We start from the raw sequence: 20,998 nt of genomic DNA, 5'->3' as shown, positions 1-20,998 counted from the left end.
CTGGCTGAGTCAGGGTTATGTATAATACTATGGAGGTGGGGCCTGGAGGGGTGCGCGTGTTGAGGCGGAGTTCGTTCACGGAAGTGGCCGCCTCTAGGGCCTGAAGAGGCGGGGCTATCAGTGCCTTATGAATTTGCAACAACTTGGGGCGTTGACTGTGGGCCTTGTGGGGCCCGCAGGGGGCGTGGCCAGGCGCGTCTCCTGAATAATGCAGTACGCTGCCTGGCGGTACGCCGGCGACTGTTGGCTTCGTGGGACTCTGGGGGGCGTGGCCAGCCGCGTCTCATGAATAATGCAGCACGTCAGCGGGCGGCGGGGCGGGGCGTGGCCGGCGCGGCGGCGCTGGAGCCGGGAAGGGGGCGCGGGGGAGAGATGGTCGCAAGATGGCGGCGCTGAAGGAGGCTAGGAGCTACGGGCTGTCGTGCGGGCGGGTTAGCGACGGCAGCAAGGTGTCGGTGTTCCACGTGAAGCTCACCGACAGTGCCCTGAGGGCCTTCGAGAGCTACCGCGCCAGACAGGTGAGTGGCATGGCGCCCGGCGCGCCAGTGGGGAACGTCGGGGCGCGGGCCGGCCTCGCGCGCCCCTCACTGAGGAGTCCGGGCTCGGAGACGCTGGGTCTGTGGTGCTGCTCGCGGGTCCCTGGGCCGGCAGGGCGCGGAGTGGGCGCCCGTCCGGCCTGGAGCGCTGAGAACCGCGTTCCTTCTCAGCACTAGGAGGCAATACAGGCGGGCGGCCCGGGGCTGCTGAGGAGCCCAGACTCGCGCGCCGGGCCGGGAGGGCGTCGGTGTAGGCACCTGGCGGCGTACGGGGCCTTTCTGGCCTGCCCCGCACCTGAGCAGGATCCAGTTTGCGCACCTGGCGGCGGGGCCAGGAGGCGGTGGGCCGCACGGTCTCGGCACCGTGATAGGGGGAAGGTGGGGGCTTTTCCATCTGGGGCCCGGGTAGGGCCGTTGGTGGGGGTGACTGTGTCTGTCCTCATGGGAAGCAACGATCGTTTGTGTGCCTGGCAGGGGGTGGTTAGCGGGGCACTTGTGGGGGCCTGTTCTGTCTGGGTGGGAGGCTGTTTGCAGCTGGGGGCCGGCTTTGACGCGTTCCGATGAAGCCCCTCAGGCTGGGCCACTTTGGTTCTTGGGACGGGGAGTTTGGGCAGAAACTGACAGCTTGTCCCAGCTTTCTGCTCCCCTTACGCCCCTTACACCCTGTCTCTCCGTACACCGTTGGAGAGTGGAAGTGTTGGGGGCGGCTGTGATGTTTTCCTCAGGGCACATGTAGGGGTATCCCTGCCACCCGGGAGGAAACTCTGGCTACCACATCTGGCCGCTGACTCTGGAACTTCTCAGAGGCAGATTTGGGCCCATCTGGGGGAAGTTTGAGGCGTTTCGGTTCTGCCACCTGGCTGGTGGTGGGGAGGGGAGGCTGCCGTGTATGTTCTCTTGGGCCTGACTTTGGGGCGCATCTGGGGCCGTGGTCAGAAACCTGCCTTTTTCATTTCTGTTTGTGTCATGGGCCCCCCACCCCCGCGTCTGTGCTGGGTCAGAAGTTGCAGATGACCAGTGGTCACGTCCCGAGGGGAAGTGGTTTAGGAACCTTGTAACTCCTTTTCTGGAAATTGGGGGCTTCATAGCCCTAAAGGGAGTGGGGGTGGGTCTAGTCTGAGACTCAGAGAGCCCTGCTCCCTGCATGTGTGTGTTTGTGTATACTGGTGATGGTGGTGGTGGGGGGGGGTGCCGCGGGCGGGTGAGGAGGGAGACTAACTAGGAAGGAATGTGGCTTTCTTCCTGCCCCGAACTTGTTCAGCTCCATTAGCTAAGCCGAGAATTTCTTCCCCTGTTTGGTTTCCACTGCTCTCCCGGTGCCCACCCCTTCCGTGCTTCTTTCCCATGTCTTTGGGTAATTTCCTCCCTGTCCTGGTGTCTCAGTTTTCCCCTTCATAGAATGAAGATTTCATTTTTTTCGGAAGAGCAAGTTCGCACCTTGTCAAAAAGACTCCCCAAGATGAGGCTAAGGCGCCCCTGCAGGTGAGGAGGAGATGGTGGCAGCGACAGCAGCTGCTGGCCTGTGACCAGCCAGAGCCTCTCTTCCTGGTAGAATTCTGGCCCTGGGTCTTTTTCCCTGAGCGATTCTGACTTGTCCTGCAGGAAGGCAGGCTTTCCTAGAAACAGCTGGGGGAGAGATCATGAGTCATGTAACTACCATGGACTTGGTACCTGGTCACCACTGTCTTCTGCGCTTTGGGAGCCAGGAGCTCCGCCTTCTCTCTGATGCTGCTCTTGCTTGCTTCAGTACAGAAGGTCTGCCTGTGTGTCCACCTCATGCTGTCACACAGCTATTTTTACTTTAGGGTATTGGTTACATCCCCTCTCTAAGCTGGATCTTCCTCATGTTAGGGTGAAGGTTACTGTGGACTGTTACTCTCGGAGCCCAGCTGTGTAGGGCAGTGTGTTGACCAGCCAGGAGGGGCTCCCTAGAAGAACTTCTCCAAGCCATCCAGAGCAACTTGGCTGGCTGGATTATATTTTGGGGTGATTCAAACTCGGGTTTTTCTCAAAAAGCTGTCTGGTAATTTAAGTGGCTTGGCCACTTTCTGTCTTTTTTTTTTTTTTGAGATGGAGTCTTGCTCTGTCGCCCAGGCTGGAGTGCAATGGCCAGATCTCAGCTCACTGCAAGCTCCGCCTCCTGGGTTTACGCCATTCACCTGCCTCAGCCTCCCGAGTAGCTGGGACTACAGGCGCCCGCCACCTCGCCCGGCTAGTTTTTTTTTTGTATTTTTTAGTAGAGACGGGTTTCACCGTGTTAGCCAGGATGGTCTCGATCTTCTGACCTTGTGATCCGCCCGTCTCGGCCTCCCAAAGTTCTGGGATTACAGGGTTGAGCCACCGCGCCTGGCCTTTTTTTTTGTTTGTTTGTTTTTTGTTTTTTTTTTTGAGACGGAGTCTCACTCTGTCGCCCAGGCTGGAGTGCAGTGGCGTGATCTCGGTGCACTGCAAGCTCCGCCTCCTGGGTTTACGCCATTCTCCTGCCTCAGCCTCCTGAGTAGCTGGGACTACAGGCGCCCGCCACCGCGCCCGGCTAATTTTTTGTATTTTTAGTAGAGACGGGGTTTCACCGTGGTCTCGCTCTCCTGACCTTGTGATCCGCCCGCCTCGGCCTCCCAAAGTGCTGGGATTACAGGCGTGAGCCACCGCGCCCGGCCTTTTTTTTTTTTTTTTTTGAGATGGAGTTTCATTCTGCTGCCCAGGCTGGAATGCAGTGGCGCGATCTCGGCTCACTGCAGCCTCTGCCTCCTGGGTTCCAGCGATTCTCCTGCCTCAGCCTCCTGAGTAGCTGGGACTACAGGCACATGCCACCACGCCTGGCTAATTTTTGTATTTGTAGTAGAGACAGGGTTTTGCCAGGTTGGCCGGGCTGGTCTTGAACTCCTGACGTCCAGTGATCCGCCCTTCTCGGCCTCTAAAAGTGCTGGAACTGCAGGTGTGAGCCACTGCTCCCAGCCAGCTCGGCTACTTTCGAATTTATTTATTTATTTATTTATTTATTTATTTTATTTTATTTTATTTTTTTTGAGACTGAGTCTGGCTCTGTCGCCCAGGCTGGAGTGCAGTGGCCGGATCTCAGCTCACTGCAAGCTCCGCCTCCCGGGTTTATGCCATTCTCCTGCCTCAGCCTCCGGAGTAGCTGGGACCACAGGCGCCCGCCACCTCGCCCGGCTAGTTTTTTGTATTTTTAGTTAGCCAGGATGGTCTCGATCTCCTGACCTTGTGATCCGCCCGTCTCAGCCTCCCAAAGTGCTGGGATTACAGGCTTGAGCCACCGTGCCCGGCTTACTTTCGAATTTAATCTTGCCCATGGGGCAGTACGGTGGATGGACTTCTCTAAGGACAGGGCACCTCCATGCTCTCTGTAGTTTTGGGTAGTGAGCTTGAGGAAGGCAGCTTGAAGAACTTGATTGTGTAACCAGAGAAGTGTATTGGTTATGGACAAACTCTCATGTGGACTGCTCTATCAACCAGCAGCCAGAGTTTTCTTTTTTTTTTTTTTTTTTTTTTTTTGAGACGGAGTCTCGCTCTGTCGCCCAGGCTGGAGTGCAGTGGCGCGATCTCAGCTCACTGCAAGCTCTGCCTCCCGGGTTCCCGCCATTCTCCTGGCTCAGCCTCCCGAGTAGCTGGGACTACAGGCGCCCACAACCTCGCCCGGCTAGTTTTTTGTATTTTTAGTAGAGACGGGGTTTCACCGTGGTCTCGATCTCCTGACCTTGTGATCCGCCTGCCTCGGCCTCCCAAAGTGCTGGGATTACAGGCGTGAGCCACCGCGCCCGGCCAAGAGTTTTCTATTCCCCATGCTGTGGTTACATAGTTTGCCAATTGCAACTTCTGGAGAGGGCTTTTATTTTTAGTTTTTTTTTTTTTTTTTTTTTGAGACGGAGTCTTGCTCTGTCGCCCAGGCTGGAGTGTAGTGGCAAGATCTCAGCTCACTGCAAGCTCCGCCTCCCGGGTTCACACCATTCTCCTGCCTCAGCCTCCCCAGCAGCTGGGACTACAGGCACATACCACCAGCCCCGACTAATTTTTTGTATTTTTCGTAGAGGCGGGTTTCACCGTGTTAGCCAGGATGGTCTTGATCTCCTGACCTTGTAATATGCCCTCCTCGGCCTCCCAAAGTGCTGGGATTACAGGCGTGAGTCACTATGCCCGGCCAATTTTTGTTTTTAATTACGAAGAGGCTTTTACAAATTCAGGTGTGGCAGGGGCTAGAAGGGAACTTGTTGTGGAACTTTCTCTTTGGCTCCTAGGAGCAGGTAATCCTAGCTCTGGGAACAGCCCAGGTAGAAGCCCTCCTGTTTTCTCCCCCCAGAGGGCTTTGCTGTTGACTTGGTAGCCAGCTGGAGCAGCATGGTGGAAGGTAAAGGCGCAGCAATACCCGTAGCTGCTGGCCTTCTCATTCTACCTTGGACTTCGTGCAGTTTTTCTTTCCTTTTTTTTTTTTTTGAGACAGGATCTTGCCCTGTTGCCCAAGCTGGATTGCAGTGGTGTAATCTCAGCTCACTGCAACCTCCACCTCCTAGGTTCAAGTGATTCTCCTGCCTCAGCCTCCCAAGTAGCTGGGACTACAGGCACACACCACCATGCCTGGCTAATTTTTGTATTTTTAGTAGAGGTGGGGTTTTACCATGTTGGTCTGGATGGTCTCAAACTCCTGACCCCTCAAGTGATCCACCTGCCTCAGCCTCCCAAAGTGCTGGGATTATAGGCCCGAGTCGCTACGCTGGGCCCTTTTTTTTTTGTTTCTTTTTTTTTTTTTAGAGGCGGGGTTTTGCTCTGTTGCCCAGGCTGGAGTGCAGTGACGTGATCATAGCTCACTGCAGCCTCGAACTTCCAGGCTCAAGCCCGCCTCAGTCTTCTGAGTAGCTGGGGGCCACAGGTGTGTACCACTGCCCCGGCTAAGTTTTAAATTTTTTTGTAGAAACAGGGTCTCACTATGTTGCCAAGGCTTGTTTCAAACTCCGGGGCTTAAGTGATTTCCCTGCCTGCCTCAGCCTCCCAAAGTGCTGGAATTACAAGAGTGAGCCATCGTGCCTGGCCTAGTTTTGTTGTTGTTGTTGTTTTTTGAGACAGAGTTTCACTCTTGTTGCCAGGCTGGAGTGTAATGGCGTTATCTCGGCTCACTGCAACCTCAACCTCCCAAGTAGCTGAGCTCACAGGCATGCGCCACCGTGGTCTGCAAATTTTGTATTTTTAGTGGAGACAGGGTTTTATCTTGTTGGTCAGTCTGGTCTTAAACTCCTCACCTCAGGTGATCCTCCTGCCTTGGCCTCCCAAAGTGCTGGCATTACAGGAGTGAGCCATCGTGTCTGGTCTAGTTTTTCTCTTTCTTTTCTTTTCTTCTTCTTTTTTTTTTTTGAGACAGGGTCTTACTCTGTCACCTAGGCTGGAATACAGTGGTGTGATCATAGCTCACTGCAGCCTCCAACTCCCAGGCTTAAGTGATCTTCCCACCTCAGCTGCCCAGAGTGCTGGGACTACAGGCATGAACCATTGTGCCTGGCCCAGTTTTTTTCTTTCTCTTTTAATCCCAGCACTTTGGGAGGCTGAGGCGGGAGGATCCCTTGAGGTCAGGAGTTTGAGACCAGCCTGGCCAATGTGGTGAAAACCTGTCTCTACTAAAAATACAAAAAAATTAGCCAGGCATGGTGATGCGTGCCTGTAATCCCAACTACTTGGGAGGCTGAGGCAGGAGAATCTGGGAGATGGAGGTTGCAGTGAACCGAGATCGCACCACTGCACTCCAGCCTGGGTGACAGAGGGAGACTCTGTGTCAGAAAACAAAATGACGGCCAGGCACGGTGGCTCACGCCTGTAATCCCAGCACTTTGGGAGGCCGAGGCAGGCGGATCACGAGGTCAGGAGATTGAGACCATCCTGGCTAACACAGTGAAGCCCTGTCTGTACTAAAAAAATATAAAAAATTAGCCAGGTGTGGCCGGGCGCGGTGGCTCAAGCCTGTAATCCCAGCACTTTGGAAGGCCGAGACGGGCAGATCACGAGTTCGGGAGATCAAGACCATCCTGGCTAACACGGTGAAACCCCGTCTCTACTAAAAAAATACAAAAAACTAGCCGGGCGAGGTGGTGGGCGCCTGTAGTCCCAGCTACTTGGGAGGCTGAGGCAGGAGAATGGCGTGAACCCGGGAGGCGGAGCTTGCAGTGAGCTGAGATCCGGCCACTGCACTCCAGCCTGGGCGACAGAGCGAGACTCCGTCTCAAAAAAAAAAAAAAAAAAAAAAAAAAAAAAAAAAAATTAGCCAGGTGTGGTGGTGGGTGCCTGTAGTCCCAGCTACTGGGGAGGCTAAGGCAGAATGACAGGAACCTGGGAGGCGGAGCTTGCAGTGAGCCGAGATCGCACCACTGCACTCCAGCCTGGGCGACAGAGCGAGACTCTGTCTCAAAAAAAAAAAAAGAAAAAAGAAAACAAAATGAAACATTCATGGTTGTGAGGTGGCTGTTCTTGTGGATCTCCCGGTTTGCTCTGATGAGTGATTTCCGGGAGAGGGGAGAGTGGAAGCATGGACACACCCCTTCCTTCCAATACAGTGTCACTCACCTGCGTGGGGAAGTAACCTCTGGTCACTCTGAGGAAGTAACCCTCCCAGGGGCACTTGGGTTGTAGTTCATCATTAGGGGTTTGCATGGGCTCTGTTGCTGAATGACCTCTTCTGGATCCTTGGTGGAGAGGAGCACCCTGTTCAAAAAAAATTGAGGGCCCAGGAAGGGCTTCATAAGGCCTAGGGATTAGAGCCTCTCTCTATTTGAATCTCAGCTCTACCTGCTTCCTGAGGCCATGGGTGAGTGCCTGACCCTCCCATCTCCGAATCCTTTTCAGAACTGGGGTCAGCAGTATTTGACCTGCTCCCTCAAGTTCCAGATCCTTCTCTCAGGGCTGTGAGGATCCTGGTGCCTGACCCTTTCTGAGTTCCAGATTCTCTTCCTTTTGGGAGGAGAATAACCTGACCCCTCTTGTCCTCTGAGCCCTTAGTGAACATACCCAGAGCTGGCTCCTGGGGGGCTGGTCCCTGCCTGAAGGTTCATACAGCGCCGGTGGGAGACTCTCGATCACTAATCTAACCCAATATGATTGAGCCTCTGGTCAGTGCACATGGCTCGGGGTCCGGATACCCACTAGTGATTGAGATGGGCCCTTCATGTCATGAGCTGACATTCTAGTGGCAGGAGACAGAGAATTCATGAACAGGAAGGATGGCACAGAAATTAGCAAGAGGAACTCGCTGTTGTTCAACGTTAGTGATGGTGAGGGGTACAGGTGGGGCAGTCAGTGGGTGCTTCCAGCAGGTGACACGGAGCTGCAGTCTGCTGGGGGAAGGGTCCCAGGCATGGCTGGCATGCTCTCCCAGGGAAGGGTATGAAGGGAGTGGAGGTAGAGAGGTGCTGGGCCTCAGGCCTGTCACCAGTACTGGGCGCTTCTGGGTGGCCCTGGAGCTGTGCTGGGGGCTATTGTCTGCTGCTAAGTGGGTGGGCTGCATGGATGTCATCCTCGGCACTGGTGGCAGGAGGAGCCTTACTTTAGCCTGTGATCCATTCCCACAGCAGGGCCCCAGAGGCCCAACTTGTCTTCCCTTCCTGGTGGGCACCCCCCTTGGTTCTGAGCAGGGCAGTTTCTTGCCAGCCCTGCCTGCTTTTCAGAGAAGGCCTTTTTTAGAGACCTAGTGCTAGTGCTGCCCCTCTTGGCCCTGGGCTAGACCCCCGTCCCTTCCCATGGGTGCACATCATCTTGACTACTTGCCGGGAGAGCAAGTTTTATGGTCCCCTTTCATGACAGGGACAGATGTGGCTCTGAGGGGTGGCATCACCTGTCTGAGGGCACTCGGCTGTCCTCACTGGCCCATACCGTCTCTTGAGTGCCCACGCCAAGCTCTCATGTGAGGTTGCAGGGGGCTTGAGCTGAAGGGGACACAGCTCTGAAGGGGAGTCACGCTGGGGTCCTGAGCCCCGCTTAAATACAACATTCCGCGTCCCCAAGAGGCTCGAAGCTTGGTGACATGAGTGACTGAGGAGATTCCTCCAGTTGCTGGCTGTGCTGTACCCCTTCCCCCAAGAAAGTGGAAAGGTGATGGACACCTACACCTGTGGAGGGTGCCCCACCCCACCAGTGCTGGCTGTGCCACCCACGGTACTGTATTTCATCACCCGTCTTCCCTGTGGTGGGAGCAATTCCTGTTTCTCAGGTGAGGATATGGGTGGAGATTTGGGAAGAGGCTGAATCACCAGGCGGAATCTCCCAGCTGAGAAGTAGCTGAGAACCCAGAATCCAGGTGTCATGGCCTGGGCTCTTCCACCTCTAAGGGCTATGGCCGCTGGATGGACTGGGGTGGAGCAGGTGGGCTGCCAGGGGGCATCAGGAGTGGCCCACTGGTGCACCGGGGTATGGTTTGCCGCTGTATTTCAAGGTGAGCATTTGGTGGTTCTAGGTGGGTTCTTCCAGAAGGTGCTAGAAGAGGACAAGCCAGATTGAGTCTGTGGGCCCAAGCTGGTGGTTTCTGCAGGAGGCAGGCAAGAGTGTGTGTGAGGGACCGAGCTCTGCCCTCGGCACTGTGACCCTTGACTGTGCTTCCAGCTGGTTGCCGTGGCTGTGATTGTGTGTAAACAGCAGGCAGCGCTCACTCGGAAACCCACCCCTCTGTTGACTCACGGCCAAGGCCAGAGTTCGTCACCTTTGAAGCAGTTTTGACATCACACCCGGATTGTGACATCCCGCCCGGGAGACCTTAGGGAGGAACCCGCCAGCCTGACAAGATTGCTTCTGTGTTCCACGTAGCCCTGGGCTCGAAGCAGCTGCCCAGGGAAGAGACCCTAGTTTTCAGAGGTCTGCTTCTTAGGGGGCATCAGCCTTGTTTAAGGCACCTGGCAGGGACAGACTTGTGATTGATACTGAACCTTTTGGGGTTGGCCTCTTCTGTGTCCTTTGTTTTAGGGCCTTGCTTCCCGTTGTGCTTTCTGCCTTGATGAATTAAGTTGTCACACTTTCTCCTTGGTCTCTGAATCTCATGAACAGGGTTGTCTTCAGTCTCACCTATGTAGTCAGCCACGGAGTCCAAAGGGACACGCAGAACAATGCATCCAAATGGCCTGTGACCTGCAGATGCAGTGAATGACAGAGATGGCCATGACGTGGTTATTTTGTCTCTTCGCTTTTTATTTCTTTTTAAAATTTTATTTTATTTTATTTTATTTTTTGAGACAGAGTTTCACTCTTGTTGCCCAGGCTGGAGTGCAATGGCGCGATCTCGGCTCACTGCAAACTCCGCCTCCCAGGTTTAAGCGATTCTCCCGCCTCAGCCTCCCGAGTAGCTGGGATTACAGGCATGCCATGCACCAACACGCCTGGCTAATCGTTTTGTATTTTTAATAGAGACAGTGTTTCTCCATGTGGTCAGGCTGGTCTCAGGCCTCAGGCGATCTGGCCTCAGGCGATCTGCTGATCTTGGCCTCCCAAAGTGCTGGGATTACAAGCGCGAGCCACCGTGCCCGGCCGTCACTTTGCTTTTTAATGAAAAAAGCTGGTATCCAAAAAAACCATCCGCAGGGAGACTATTCCCCCAGATAAAAGCGTCCTGGAGACCTCCCGCCTCCTTCTGACCTGGCAGTGGGCCCCGGAGTCTGATGCTAATTATATCTTCCAGGGCTGGACCCTCCTGGCCAAGTGGAGACACAGCTCCTGGCTGAGGCATCCAGGCCAGCAGATGTGTTTGTGACTCCTGCAACCCTCTGAAGGGATGGGGCTTCGAGTTCTGGTCAAGTTTGTGGAATCACTGAACTGTTTTTTTGTTTTGTTTTGTTTTGTTTTGTTTTGTTTTTGAGACGGAGTCTTGCTCTGTCACCCAGGCTGGAGTGCAGTGGTGCGATCTCGGCTCACTGGAACCTTCGCCTCCTGGGTTCACGCCATTCTCCTGCCTCAGCCTCTTGCGTAGCTGGGACTACAGGCACACACCACCATGCCCGGCTAAATTTTTGTGTTTTTAGTAGAAACGGGGTTTCACCGTGTTAGCCAGGATGGTCTCGATTTCCTGACCTTGTGATCCGCCTACCTTGGCCTCCCAAAGTGCTGGGATTACAGGCGTGAACCACCGGGCCTGGCCTGAACTCCTGTTTTAAAAGCAACCTGTGAAGTTTTTTTTTTTTTTTTCTTTTTTTTTTTTTGTTGTTGTTGAGACAGAGTCTCCCTGTGTGGCCCAGACTGGAGTGCAGTGGCCGGATCTCAGCTCACTGCAAGCTCCGCCTCCCGGGTTCACGCCATTCTCCTGCCTCAGCCTCCCGAGTAGCTGGGACTACAGGCATCCGCCACCTCGCCCGGCTAGTTTTTGTATTTTTTAGTAGAGACGGGGTTTCACCGTGTTAGCCAGGATGGTCTCGATCTCCTGACCTTGTGATCCGCCCGTCTCGACCTCCCAAAGTGCTGGGATTACAGGCTTGAGCCACCGCGCCCCCGCCACCTCGCCCGGCTAGTTTTTGTATTTTTTAGTAGAGACGGGGTTTCACCGTGTTAGCCAGGATGGTCTCGATCTCCTGACCTTGTGATCCGCCCGTCTCGACCTCCCAAAGTGCTGGGATTACAGGCTTGAGCCACCGCGCCCGGCCAGTTTTTTGTATTTTTAGTAGAGACAGAGTTTCACCATGCTGGCCAGGCTGACCTCAAACTCCTGGCCTCAAGTGATCCATCTGCCTTGGCCTCCCAAAGTGCTGAGATTACAGGTGTGAGCCATCAGAGACGGGGAGAGGGGAGAGGGGAAAGCATTGACCTGTGTCTCCATCTGTGCTTACCCTGGAGACCTGAGATCGGGCCCCTCTATCCAGAGTAGGCTGATTGAAGGGCGCCTGTGGGCCAAGGGGACGAGTTGGGGTAGCCACCCCATCACATTGTCCTTCCTTCAGAAGGGTGACTCCCCACCAGGAACCCAAAGGGCTTGGAGTGGCCTCTTCTCCTCCCACAGGCCTGAGGAGGATAAGCTGGATTGGTAAGTTCCCTTTTCCTTTCCTAAAACAGTGATTTTTTGGGGGACATTCAGCTTCCTGCTATGGATCTTGTAGCCCCCCACCTGGAAGGAGTGACCTTAGGGTCTCAGTGAGGCACTGTGATGATGAGGATGCCTGCTTAATTGCATCAGGGTGCCTGGTTCACAGGACCTCCAACCTGGCTGCTGTGGGGAAGGGCCCTGGTGGATGCTCCTGCTCACAGCTTCTCTGAAATATTTTTCCCGAGATCTTGAGGGGAATTTGGGCTGTGTCCACCTCATGTTTGCTCCATTTCCCCATGGAATTAGTGGTAGAGGTGTCTCACAGGGTCTCTTTTTGTGTCCTCAAGGAAACTGAAGCCTATAAGGTCTGCCTAGGGTCACTGCCATAGTTGCCTATCCCCACAACAAGGTTTGCTGCCTTGTTAGGACACGGACAAAGTGGGCTGTGGTGTGATCTTTTTCAGCAGCAACCCTGGAGACTATAGCGTGTTGGTAAACTGTGGCCAAAGGGCCAGCTCTGGCCTGCCACTTGTTTTTGTAAAGAAAGTGTTAATTGGGACACAGCTGCCCACTTGCTTACCTGTAATTTATAGCTGCTCTTGCCCTGTGACGGCAGCCAAGGCTGCAACTGTCTAGCTCACAAAGCCTGAAATACCGACTCTTTGGCCCTTCACAAAAGAAGCTTGCTGGCCGCTTGTCTAGGCTGTCCAGCTGGGTGTGTAGGCTGTCCAGCTGGGTGTGTGGTAGGAAGACTTGATGTGTACTGGAACCACTGTCCTGGGGCCAGGCTCAGGCCTTGGGCTCCCAGGCCCCTGTGCAGTGCCAAGCAGCCCTGTGAAGCCTTGCTGTTGGCCAGAGCCCATTGAGACTTTGGAGGATCCTTTTGTTCTGGCCCCTTTATTTCACTAATAGGACATCTAGAAGATAATGGCTAACTTGAGGTCACACAGTTAGTGCATATGATGTCAAACCTTGAACTTGAGGGCATCCACTCTGGGACAGGCTACCGTCCTGGCTGCTGACTCCTGTATTGTATTTTATTATTTTTATTTTATTTTATTTTACTTTATTTTAATTTTAATTTTTTAGAGAGAGGGTCTTGCTGTGCTGCCCAGGCTGGAGTGTAGTGGTGTGATCATAGCTCACTGCAGTCTCTAACTCCTGGCCTCAAGTGATCCTCACGCCTTGGCCTCCCTAAGTGCTATAGGGGTGAGCCACCACACTCAGCTGTGACTCCTATTTTGATCTCATGCAAACTCAAAATGTTTCTCAGCCTGCATGGGAGTCCCTGGGTTTTCCAGGAGTTTTTCTCAGCAACTGCGTCAATCCTGACATAGCTTCCAGTGGGAACTGGTCTCTTTATTTGTGACCTGTATGTGACCTTTGGAATTGAAAACAAAACACAGTCATGCGCAGCCTGGATGGGAAGGGCTGGCTGTGTGTCCCTCGTGGAGTTGGAAGCAGCTGCCGCATGGAGGCAGCACCAGCCTGTTGCATCCTCATCTCTGGGGATGGAGCTGGGGGTCAGGCGTCTGCCTCCAGATGGGTAGTGGGGCCTGCAGAACCTGTGTCTGATTCTAGTTGAGCTCTGAATGCAGTCCCTGAGCTTCAGCTGCGTGGCTGTGCAGTGGGGCACAACCTACACAGTGCAATCTCCTACACAGAGGGATTGTACCCAGTGGGGGTTCAGCTGCCTCCGGAAGTGTTTCTCGTGTAGGAAGCTGGAGGGATGAAGCCCCTGCCCTCACATGGCCCACTGCTTCGCAGCAGGGAGGTACACCATAAACCAGGAAGAGCCAGATCATGGTGGCTTCAGACTGGCTCGGTGTGCAGTGGTGTTGGACTTGGGCAGGCAGGCATCTCCCTCCACAGAAGCAAGCTTACCCTGGGCTGGGGAGACGTAGGAGACCCTTGCAGAACTTTCTTAGCTTGGGGCAAGTGCCGTGTGCAGATTAGATTCTTTGTTAGATATCAGTGGCCTGAAAGACTCAGAGGAGGACTTCTTGGGCAGTTCTCTGCCAAGGGGCTGTGGGTCTGTGGCCAGGCTCTGGCAGCGGACTTGGCCTGTTTTCACTCTTCTTATCTGGGGATGTTATCTCTCCCTTTTCAGAGTTGGGTGTGACCCTTGAACTGCCACAGGCCAGGCACAGACCGTGCAGGGAGGTGTCTGAGGGCAGGGACCGGGTGCAGCTAGAAGAGCATGTTCCTTCCTCTCCTGGTGGCACTATTTTTGGAGTTGGATGCTCACAGACGCCTGCTTGTTCCAGTGAAATGTGCTCAGCTCACACTGGATCTGGCAAGTGGGAGGGGACAGCCAGTGCTGGCAGCCTGTGTCCAGCTCATCTCCAGGCTGCCCTGGCTCTCTTACCTGTGCACAGGGTCCTGCTGGTCGAGGGCAATGTGCCTGGAGCCACATGACCCCATGATGTAGGAATCGCTTCCATCTTGTAGGCCAGCTCCTTGTAGATAGGAAGTGGAGCCGCGTTGAGAAGGATTCTGAGGTGATGACTGGCCTAGAGCGGAGGATCAGTGAGACAGGGTCCCTGGCGCTCTGATCATACCATCTCTGTGGGGAGGGTTCCCTCTAATCTCTGAGCTGAGGAGGGTAACAAACTCCTAGGTGTGCAAGGTGAGGTTTACATGCTGTTGAATAGAAGTCCGCTTTTGTTTTTTCTTTTTTCTTTTTTTTTTTTTTGAGACGGAGTCTTGCTCTGTCGCCCAGGCTGGAGTGCAGTGGCGCGATCTCGGCTCACTGCAAGCTCCGCCTCCCAGGTTCACGCCATTCTCCTGCCTCAGCCTCCCGAGTAGCTGGGACTACAGGCGCCCACAACCGCGCCCGGCTAATTTTTTGTATTTTTAGTAGAGACGGGGTTTCACCGTGGTCTCGATCTCCTGACCTTGTGATCCGCCCGCCTCGGCCTCCCAAAGTGCTGGGATTACAGGCGTGAGCCACCGCGCCCAGCCTCTTTTTTTTTTTTCTTTTGAGACGGAGTCTCGCTCTGTCCCCCAGGTTGGAGTGCAGTGGCGCGATCTTGGCTCACTGCAAGCTCCGCCTCCCGGGTTCACGCCATTCTCCTGCCTCAGCCTCCTGAGTAGCTGGGACTACAGGCGCCTGCCACCGTGCCCGGCTAATTTTTTGTATTTTTAGTAGAGACGGGGTTTCATTGTGGTCTCGATCTCCTGACCTTGTGATCCGCCCGCCTCGGCCTCCCAAAGTGCTGGGATTACAGGCGTGAGCCACCGCGCCCAGCCCGCTTTTGTTTTTTCAGATGGGGTCTTGCTCTGTCACCCAGGCTGGGGTGCAGTGGTGTGATCATAGCTTACTGCAGCCTTGGCCCCTGGGCTCAAGTGATCCTTCTACCTTAGCCTCCCAAATAGCTGGGACTACAGGTGTGTGGCACCACACCTGGCTAATTTTTTATTTATATGGAGACAGAGTCTCTCTGTGTTGCTCAGGCTGGTCTCAAACCCCTGGCCTCAAATGATCTTCCTGTCTTGGCCTCCCAATGTGCTGGGCTTACAGGTGTGAGCCACGGCACCCAGCCGAGCAGAAGTCTGGGCTGATGCTGCACCCCAGAGGCACAGGGGCTTTGGATCCCTTTCTCCCTGGGGGAGAGGGTAACTTGCCACGGTCTGCTCTGAAGCAGCATAGGTGTCCCTCCACTGTGGGTGGCGACTTAGGAGCAGGCGCTCCTGGAGGGTGGCCCAGGCAGGTCGCTGGAGGGTGTGGGAGACAGGGTCCAGGCCTGAGGTGGTGCCAGCAGGGCTGTCTCCACGTTGACTGTGGGGGGCTGGTTCCAAGCCAGGCTGCAGACCCAGCTGCTGCGTGCGGTGTGGCCTGAGTCCCAGGGGCAGCATCCTGGGCACACATGGGCACCCAGCTCTTGGAGGGAGGCTGGGTCAGTGGGCCTAGGGGCAGAGCTCTTGGTGTCTAAACTGTTGTCCCAGGGATGGCTGAGGGCCAGCATGGGGGGCCCAGGCTGCCACTTTTGCCTCACTGGTGTTGACCACGTGTGCTGGGTGGTGTGTGAAGTACAGAGCAGGACACAGGGCAGGAGTACCTGACTGTACAGTGGTGCCACCCTCTGGGCCTCAGTTTCTCCCTCTGCAGTGCGGGGTCATCCTGTGGGTGGGAGGTCAGGTCAGTGCCTGCAGCCCCTCCTGCCATACACATTCACCTCTCCTTAGTTTGCTTTCCTGTCCGTGGGGTGTTTCAGGGTTCAGGGAGCTGTGTCCTGGCACATCAGAGGAACACAAGCCACTGTCCTATGGCCCCCTTTCCTCTCCCATCCTCTTCTCCCCTCCCCTGTGTGTGCCTGGTGCCCTGGGTGGCTTGCAGGGTGCCAGGCACACACTGTTTCCTTTCCCAGCTCAGCCCTTTCCCATTACAGAAACCCCAGCTCTCTCCCAGGCTAGTTGATAGTGAGGAGCCCGCATTCCTGAGGGCTGTTGAAGCACCAAAACATAGGAAGCTCTGGATGAGGTGAAGAGCATGTGTGTGTGCATGGCACAGGTGCTATGGCCCTGCCCAGTGCTCTGCACACGTGCCTTCCTGCCTGCCTGGGAAGTGGGATGAGTAATGGCAGTAACTGGGGCTTACCGCCGGGTGCCCTCACCCGTGGGAGGGTGTGACTGGCCACAGCATCCTTAGGATGAAGAATTGAGTAGGGAAGAATAGCAAAAGCTATCTTCAGTCCTAACAAGAGCCTAACTAGTTGGGATTACATTTGCCGTTGGGCGAGGTGTGGCAGATGCGGAAGAAAGCACACCATGGAGGAGAAGGGAGGGTAGGAGAGGATGGGAGAGGAGTGGGGGCTGCAGGACAGTGGCTTGTGTTACCCCGATGTCCTGGTATGTCACAGCCCTCTGGCACACAGAAGTTGCCTATTGTTCTCAGTCCCCTGGGGTTTGGCCATGATGGCAGGAGGGTGAGATATCCTGAGCCTTGACCTGCTGCTCCCACAGCCCTGGCAGCCCAGAATAGTTAAAGCCTGGGTTGTCTCCACAAGGCAAGAGTTTTTGCCTCTGCTGGAGCTGTGGACTGAGAGCTCCTGTATGCAGGCATCACACATCCCCAGGCCAGCTGCCTCCTCGGGTGCTCAGGGCTGCGGGGGCTGTGTGTCCCTCAGGCACTGTCCACTGGACAGGTGGTGGCAGGGCTCCATGGAGAGTGTCCCAGAGTAAACAGGTTCTAGTATACGCAGTGTTTCTCATGATAGCCCATGGGGTGTGTTGGTGGGGGGAGACACAGCTCATGTGCCAGTGTCACTCTCGAGTCTTGGCAGGGATGCAGCTGGGAGAGTTCTGTTTATTTAAAGTTGAGCCTCAACTTTTCTGCTGTGACTTATTAATCCATTGATCCACCCTGTGGGCGGTGCCAGGCTCTCCTGAGGCCTTACAGGTGGGCCTGACCTCTGCTGACCAATGACAGAGAGCATCACTGCTCTGATGACCGGACCCAGACTGCAGGTTCTGGAGCCCGTAGCTACTTCCCCTTCCTCCCAGGCAGAGATGAACGTGACAGGGATCAGACGTACATGGCAATTTCAGATGGGAGTTGAAGAATGCTGAGCTCTGTAGAAAATATAGGGGAAATTTAGCAAAGCAAGTCACGCGTCATGGATTTCAATCAGGATGTGCCTTGAGATGTGGGTAATCCTGAAAGTCACAGATTACGTTGAAAAAACAGAGCAGGAGTGGCCTCTGTGTGTGAGCACACCCTTGGGTAGATGGCTGACAGATGCCCTTTGCCCACCTCACCACCTCCTCAGCCTCACCCCTCCAGCCTTTCTGTGCTGTCCCTGGCCTTTTGGCACAAGTGGCCGAGGAGGCCAAAATGAAATGATGCATGCTTGGCAGGGGTGCCAGCACAGGTGACCCCTGCACCCACTGTGACGGCCAGCAGATCCTCTGCATGCTGTAGCCACCAGGTGAGGCCTCTCTGGATGCCGAGGAGTCGGTGCTTCAGTGAGCCCCTCGGATCAGGCGGGGGGATGTGGGTGAGCAGGGTGTCCACATGGATACGGGTGGGGTCAGACCTAGCGTCTGGCCAGAGTGTGTGTCCTTAACCTTGGCGGGGCAGCAGCCAGGCCCCCAGGTGTGACTCCAGTTAGCCAGGTGCATTCTGAACAGGAGTGAAGAGTGACATTCCCGTGGACCCTCATCCAGCCTGCAGCTGGGAAGGCTCCCTGAGAAGAGAAACTCGGCAGGACCCAAGGAAGGGTGGTGTTATTGAGCCCTGGGTGGGTGCTTTGGAAAAGCCCACTCTCCACTCCTGCTGGTGCCAGGCAGCCAGAGTGACAGGTTCCCGTCCCTTCCCACCACTGCTCAGACATCTCCTCACAGCCCCTGAGTTCTCAGCAGCCGTGACTCTGCGTGTCCCCTGAGTTCTGGGTGTCTGGGGCCACATCAGCTCACTTGGTGAACTGTTACTAGATGAACATGTGGTGGGGCCGGGTGAGGAGGGACGTGTGTCCTGCAACAGCCTGTTCTGTCTGTTCTGTCACCTCCAAGAGCCCACGTCCTGCCTGAGATTCCCGGTATGGGCAGCTCAGCTCCTCAGAGCCTAGCCAGGCGTGCCCCTGCCTTGCTGGGGCTCCCTCACTCGCATGGGTCTGCTTCACTCCCTTGCTGTTCTCCAGCTTTGCCAGATGCTTTTTCCAAAAATAAGACAGAAAAACTCTGTCACCTCCTTTTTATCCCACTTATCACCCCAGGGTGGGGGTGCTCCCTCCCAGATGCCATAAAGACACCCATGGCCCTGACTGCTGGGCGGGCGGCACCACGGGATACTCTCCAGACCATATATTCTCACAGGGATGTCCCTGCACTAGGTGCCAGCCTGGCACAGTGCGGGTTCCCTTTTCTTTTTAAGTCAGGTTCCTGTTTCACCACATTAAACCAGCTGTAAAGTGCCTCTTTATAAAATAAGCGGGTAATAGGGAGCCACTCTGGCAGTGACCAGGGAGCTCTACAGGGCAGTGCCGCCCAGCCCTGTGCCTGTGTGTGGTGGGTGTGCAGCCACTGGAAGTGCCGAGCTGCCTGCCTGGAGCGTTGGCCTGCCCTGTTAGTAACCGAAGCTCTGCTGGGCATTGGCACACCCAGCCAGGTGGCCCCATGGTTTCCCCAGACAGGGGCTTTTGGATTCTGCATTGATGGCCCAAAACTTCTTCCCTAAGTTGTCTCAGAAGCAAAAACAGGAAGGTCATTGGGTTTCTTTGCAGAACACTAACCCATGCTGCCACCCCGTGTTCCCACTCCTCCTCCTGGCATCTGCAGCATGACAAGTGGCAGGTGTCTGGTGTCCGTTGTCGTTGGGCCCTCTCTCTTGTTTAAACACTGTCTCTTCCTCCTTGGTTTCTTCAGTTGTCTTCCCTCAGAGATGGGATTTTGGGAAGCCCTGTGTGCGGATTACTGGGACTTTTGTGGTTGGGGACATTTGACCTTTTAGTTGTAAATGTCTGCTCCTAATGCAGCTGGTTGCAGGATTTCCCTGGCGGTGGGGGTGCCTGTTGGCAGAATTGACTAAGGTGAGCTCACTGCTGGGTTCTGGCACAGTCAGCACAGGCCTGGCCCTCACCTGGGACACCTCCCTCCCTTCCTGGTCTACTCCTGGCCTGCCCACAACTCAGAAGATGTAGGTGGTGCTCTCCGCGGAGGATGGCTCCAGGGGGCCTTTCTGTATCCACAGCTGTTCCCACAGCCCACCCTAGGGTGGTCATGTCTCTCTCTTGCTGTCCTGGAATCCTTCATTCACCTCTGGGTGCTGGACTGGGGGTGTGCATCCTCAATGGGCTATCCGGCTGTGGTGTTGGGAGCCTCCTGGGTGTTCCGGCCCCGTGGAGCTGTGGGGCACTGGGCAGCTGAGTGTGGAGCATCAGAGCATCTCCCACTTGCTGTAAGCTCCTTGTCCCCATGCCAGGTGCTGCTCATGCCTCTGTGGGATGCACTCTAGCAACCTCTGGGGACTCTGTGGGGGTGACTCCTGGTTCCTGATCGTGTGTCTCCTGAGCCCAAACCACCCTCATGAGGCTCCAGGACCTGCCCGCCAGGCTCCAGTGTTTCCTCCCCTTCCTCTTGACTCTGCTCAGGGCCTTTCTTTGGAAAGGGCTGCCCTGATCACTGGTGCCCATGCTGCCTCCCCTCCTTCCTGTCCACCCTCAGACATGTAGCTGGAGGCCGAGGATGTGGGGGAGATGCTCCCCAAGGATGGACCATCTGTGGGAGAGTCCGAATTTGCCTGGATCAGTGGTTTCAACTTTCTTTTGCTTTTATGTTATGCTACCACCTCTTGGGCCCCAGCCAGGTGTGTCCGATGGACCAGTAGGAAGTGCCTGGGGTTGGGCAGATCCTGTCCCAGTGAATTCTGGCTGTCCTTGTGTGCTCCCCTGAGTAGCCGGCCCCTGGCTTGGCCTCCGTCTCATCTGCCCGGCTCTGAGCTGGCTGTGCCATGAACGAGTGTCTTGCTCCCTCCTCCCGGTGGCCTCTCACTCCAAGGCCCCGGCTGGCCTGGAAGGGTGTGTGGCAGGTTGGAGGGTCCGCCTCATTGTCAGAGGCTTGGGCCCCTCTTCGCCGACAATGGGCCCATCCCAGGCCCTTTCCCACATCCTCTTGCTCAGCAGGATTTTTGATTCCTCTTAATTTGATTCCTCTTAATTTTTGATTCCTCTTAATTTGGTGCTGGGCACACATGGTATCTCGCTGTCATCTGGGTCTGCCTGGTGGCTTCTCGTGTGTTTTGCCCACTTGTGTTACTCTCTGTGGTCCATGCTGTGCTCACCACTGTTTCCCATTGAGTGGTTTGGCGCGGAGTGGGGTTTGCTGTGGCACAGGTTGTCTGCATGGCCCCTGGAGGTGTGCCGCTTGCTGCCCGCTGATGCAGATGGCGAGAACAGTGTCATGGCCTGCTCGTTCTTCTCCCAGGTGTGCGCCCACATGCTTGGGATGGGACAGCATTGCCTCTCCCGCTGTGAGTTTTGGCCCAAGTTCAGTGGTTGGAGGTTGGCCTGCCTTCCCTGCAGGTTCTGCTCTGTGGAGTCACAGAGTCAACTCTGTGGAGTTGAATTTGGCGAGCAGTTGCCATGTGTTCACTTTCCTGAGTGTGATCTATGTGCACATTGGCTGGTATGTTTTGAAGCACCCAAACCATCTTAGGCTGTTTTTGAGAGTCTTGGGTATGCTTCAGTGTACCTCAGTGATGTATTAAAAAGTTAAAGCAGTGTTTTTCAGTTGAAAAATAGTAAGCTTTGTAAGGCCCCTGACAGTTCCCAAAGCTGTTTTACACACATGGTGTGTTTCAGCCTGAGACCACCATCTGCCATGCTGCCCCAGGCATGGCACAGGGAGGGCTCCCTAAGAGGTCGCAGGGCACCAGAGTTGTGCCGACCTCCCCAGGGGACCAGTTGACCCCTCCATCGGCGCCAACACACAGCTGCTTCCTTGAAGGAAGTTCTCAGTTCCCGTCTCTCCTTTTGTG

General features: G+C 55.3%; 1 protein-coding gene across 6 annotated transcripts in view; it reads left to right on the top strand.

Moving 5' to 3' along the window:
• The first annotated feature begins 369 nt into the window (after positions 1-369).
• The window catches only part of ELL (elongation factor for RNA polymerase II), an 87,541-nt gene continuing 66,912 nt past the window's right edge, over positions 370-20,998 (top strand). For all 6 annotated transcript variants that reach the window (XM_074026412.1, XM_045379238.3, XM_074026413.1 and 3 more), the window contains exon 1: positions 370-518. In XM_074026412.1, the coding sequence (XP_073882513.1) occupies positions 384-518 (135 nt within the window). In that variant the 5' untranslated portion in view covers positions 370-383. The remainder of the gene's footprint in view (positions 519-20,998) is intronic.

Source organism: Macaca fascicularis, chromosome 19 (genome assembly GCF_037993035.2).
Source record: "Macaca fascicularis isolate 582-1 chromosome 19, T2T-MFA8v1.1".
Taxonomy (NCBI): Eukaryota; Metazoa; Chordata; class Mammalia; order Primates; family Cercopithecidae; genus Macaca; species Macaca fascicularis.
The sequence above is the reverse complement of the archived record's forward strand: the minus strand, read 5'-3'. Positions and strand labels throughout refer to the sequence as shown.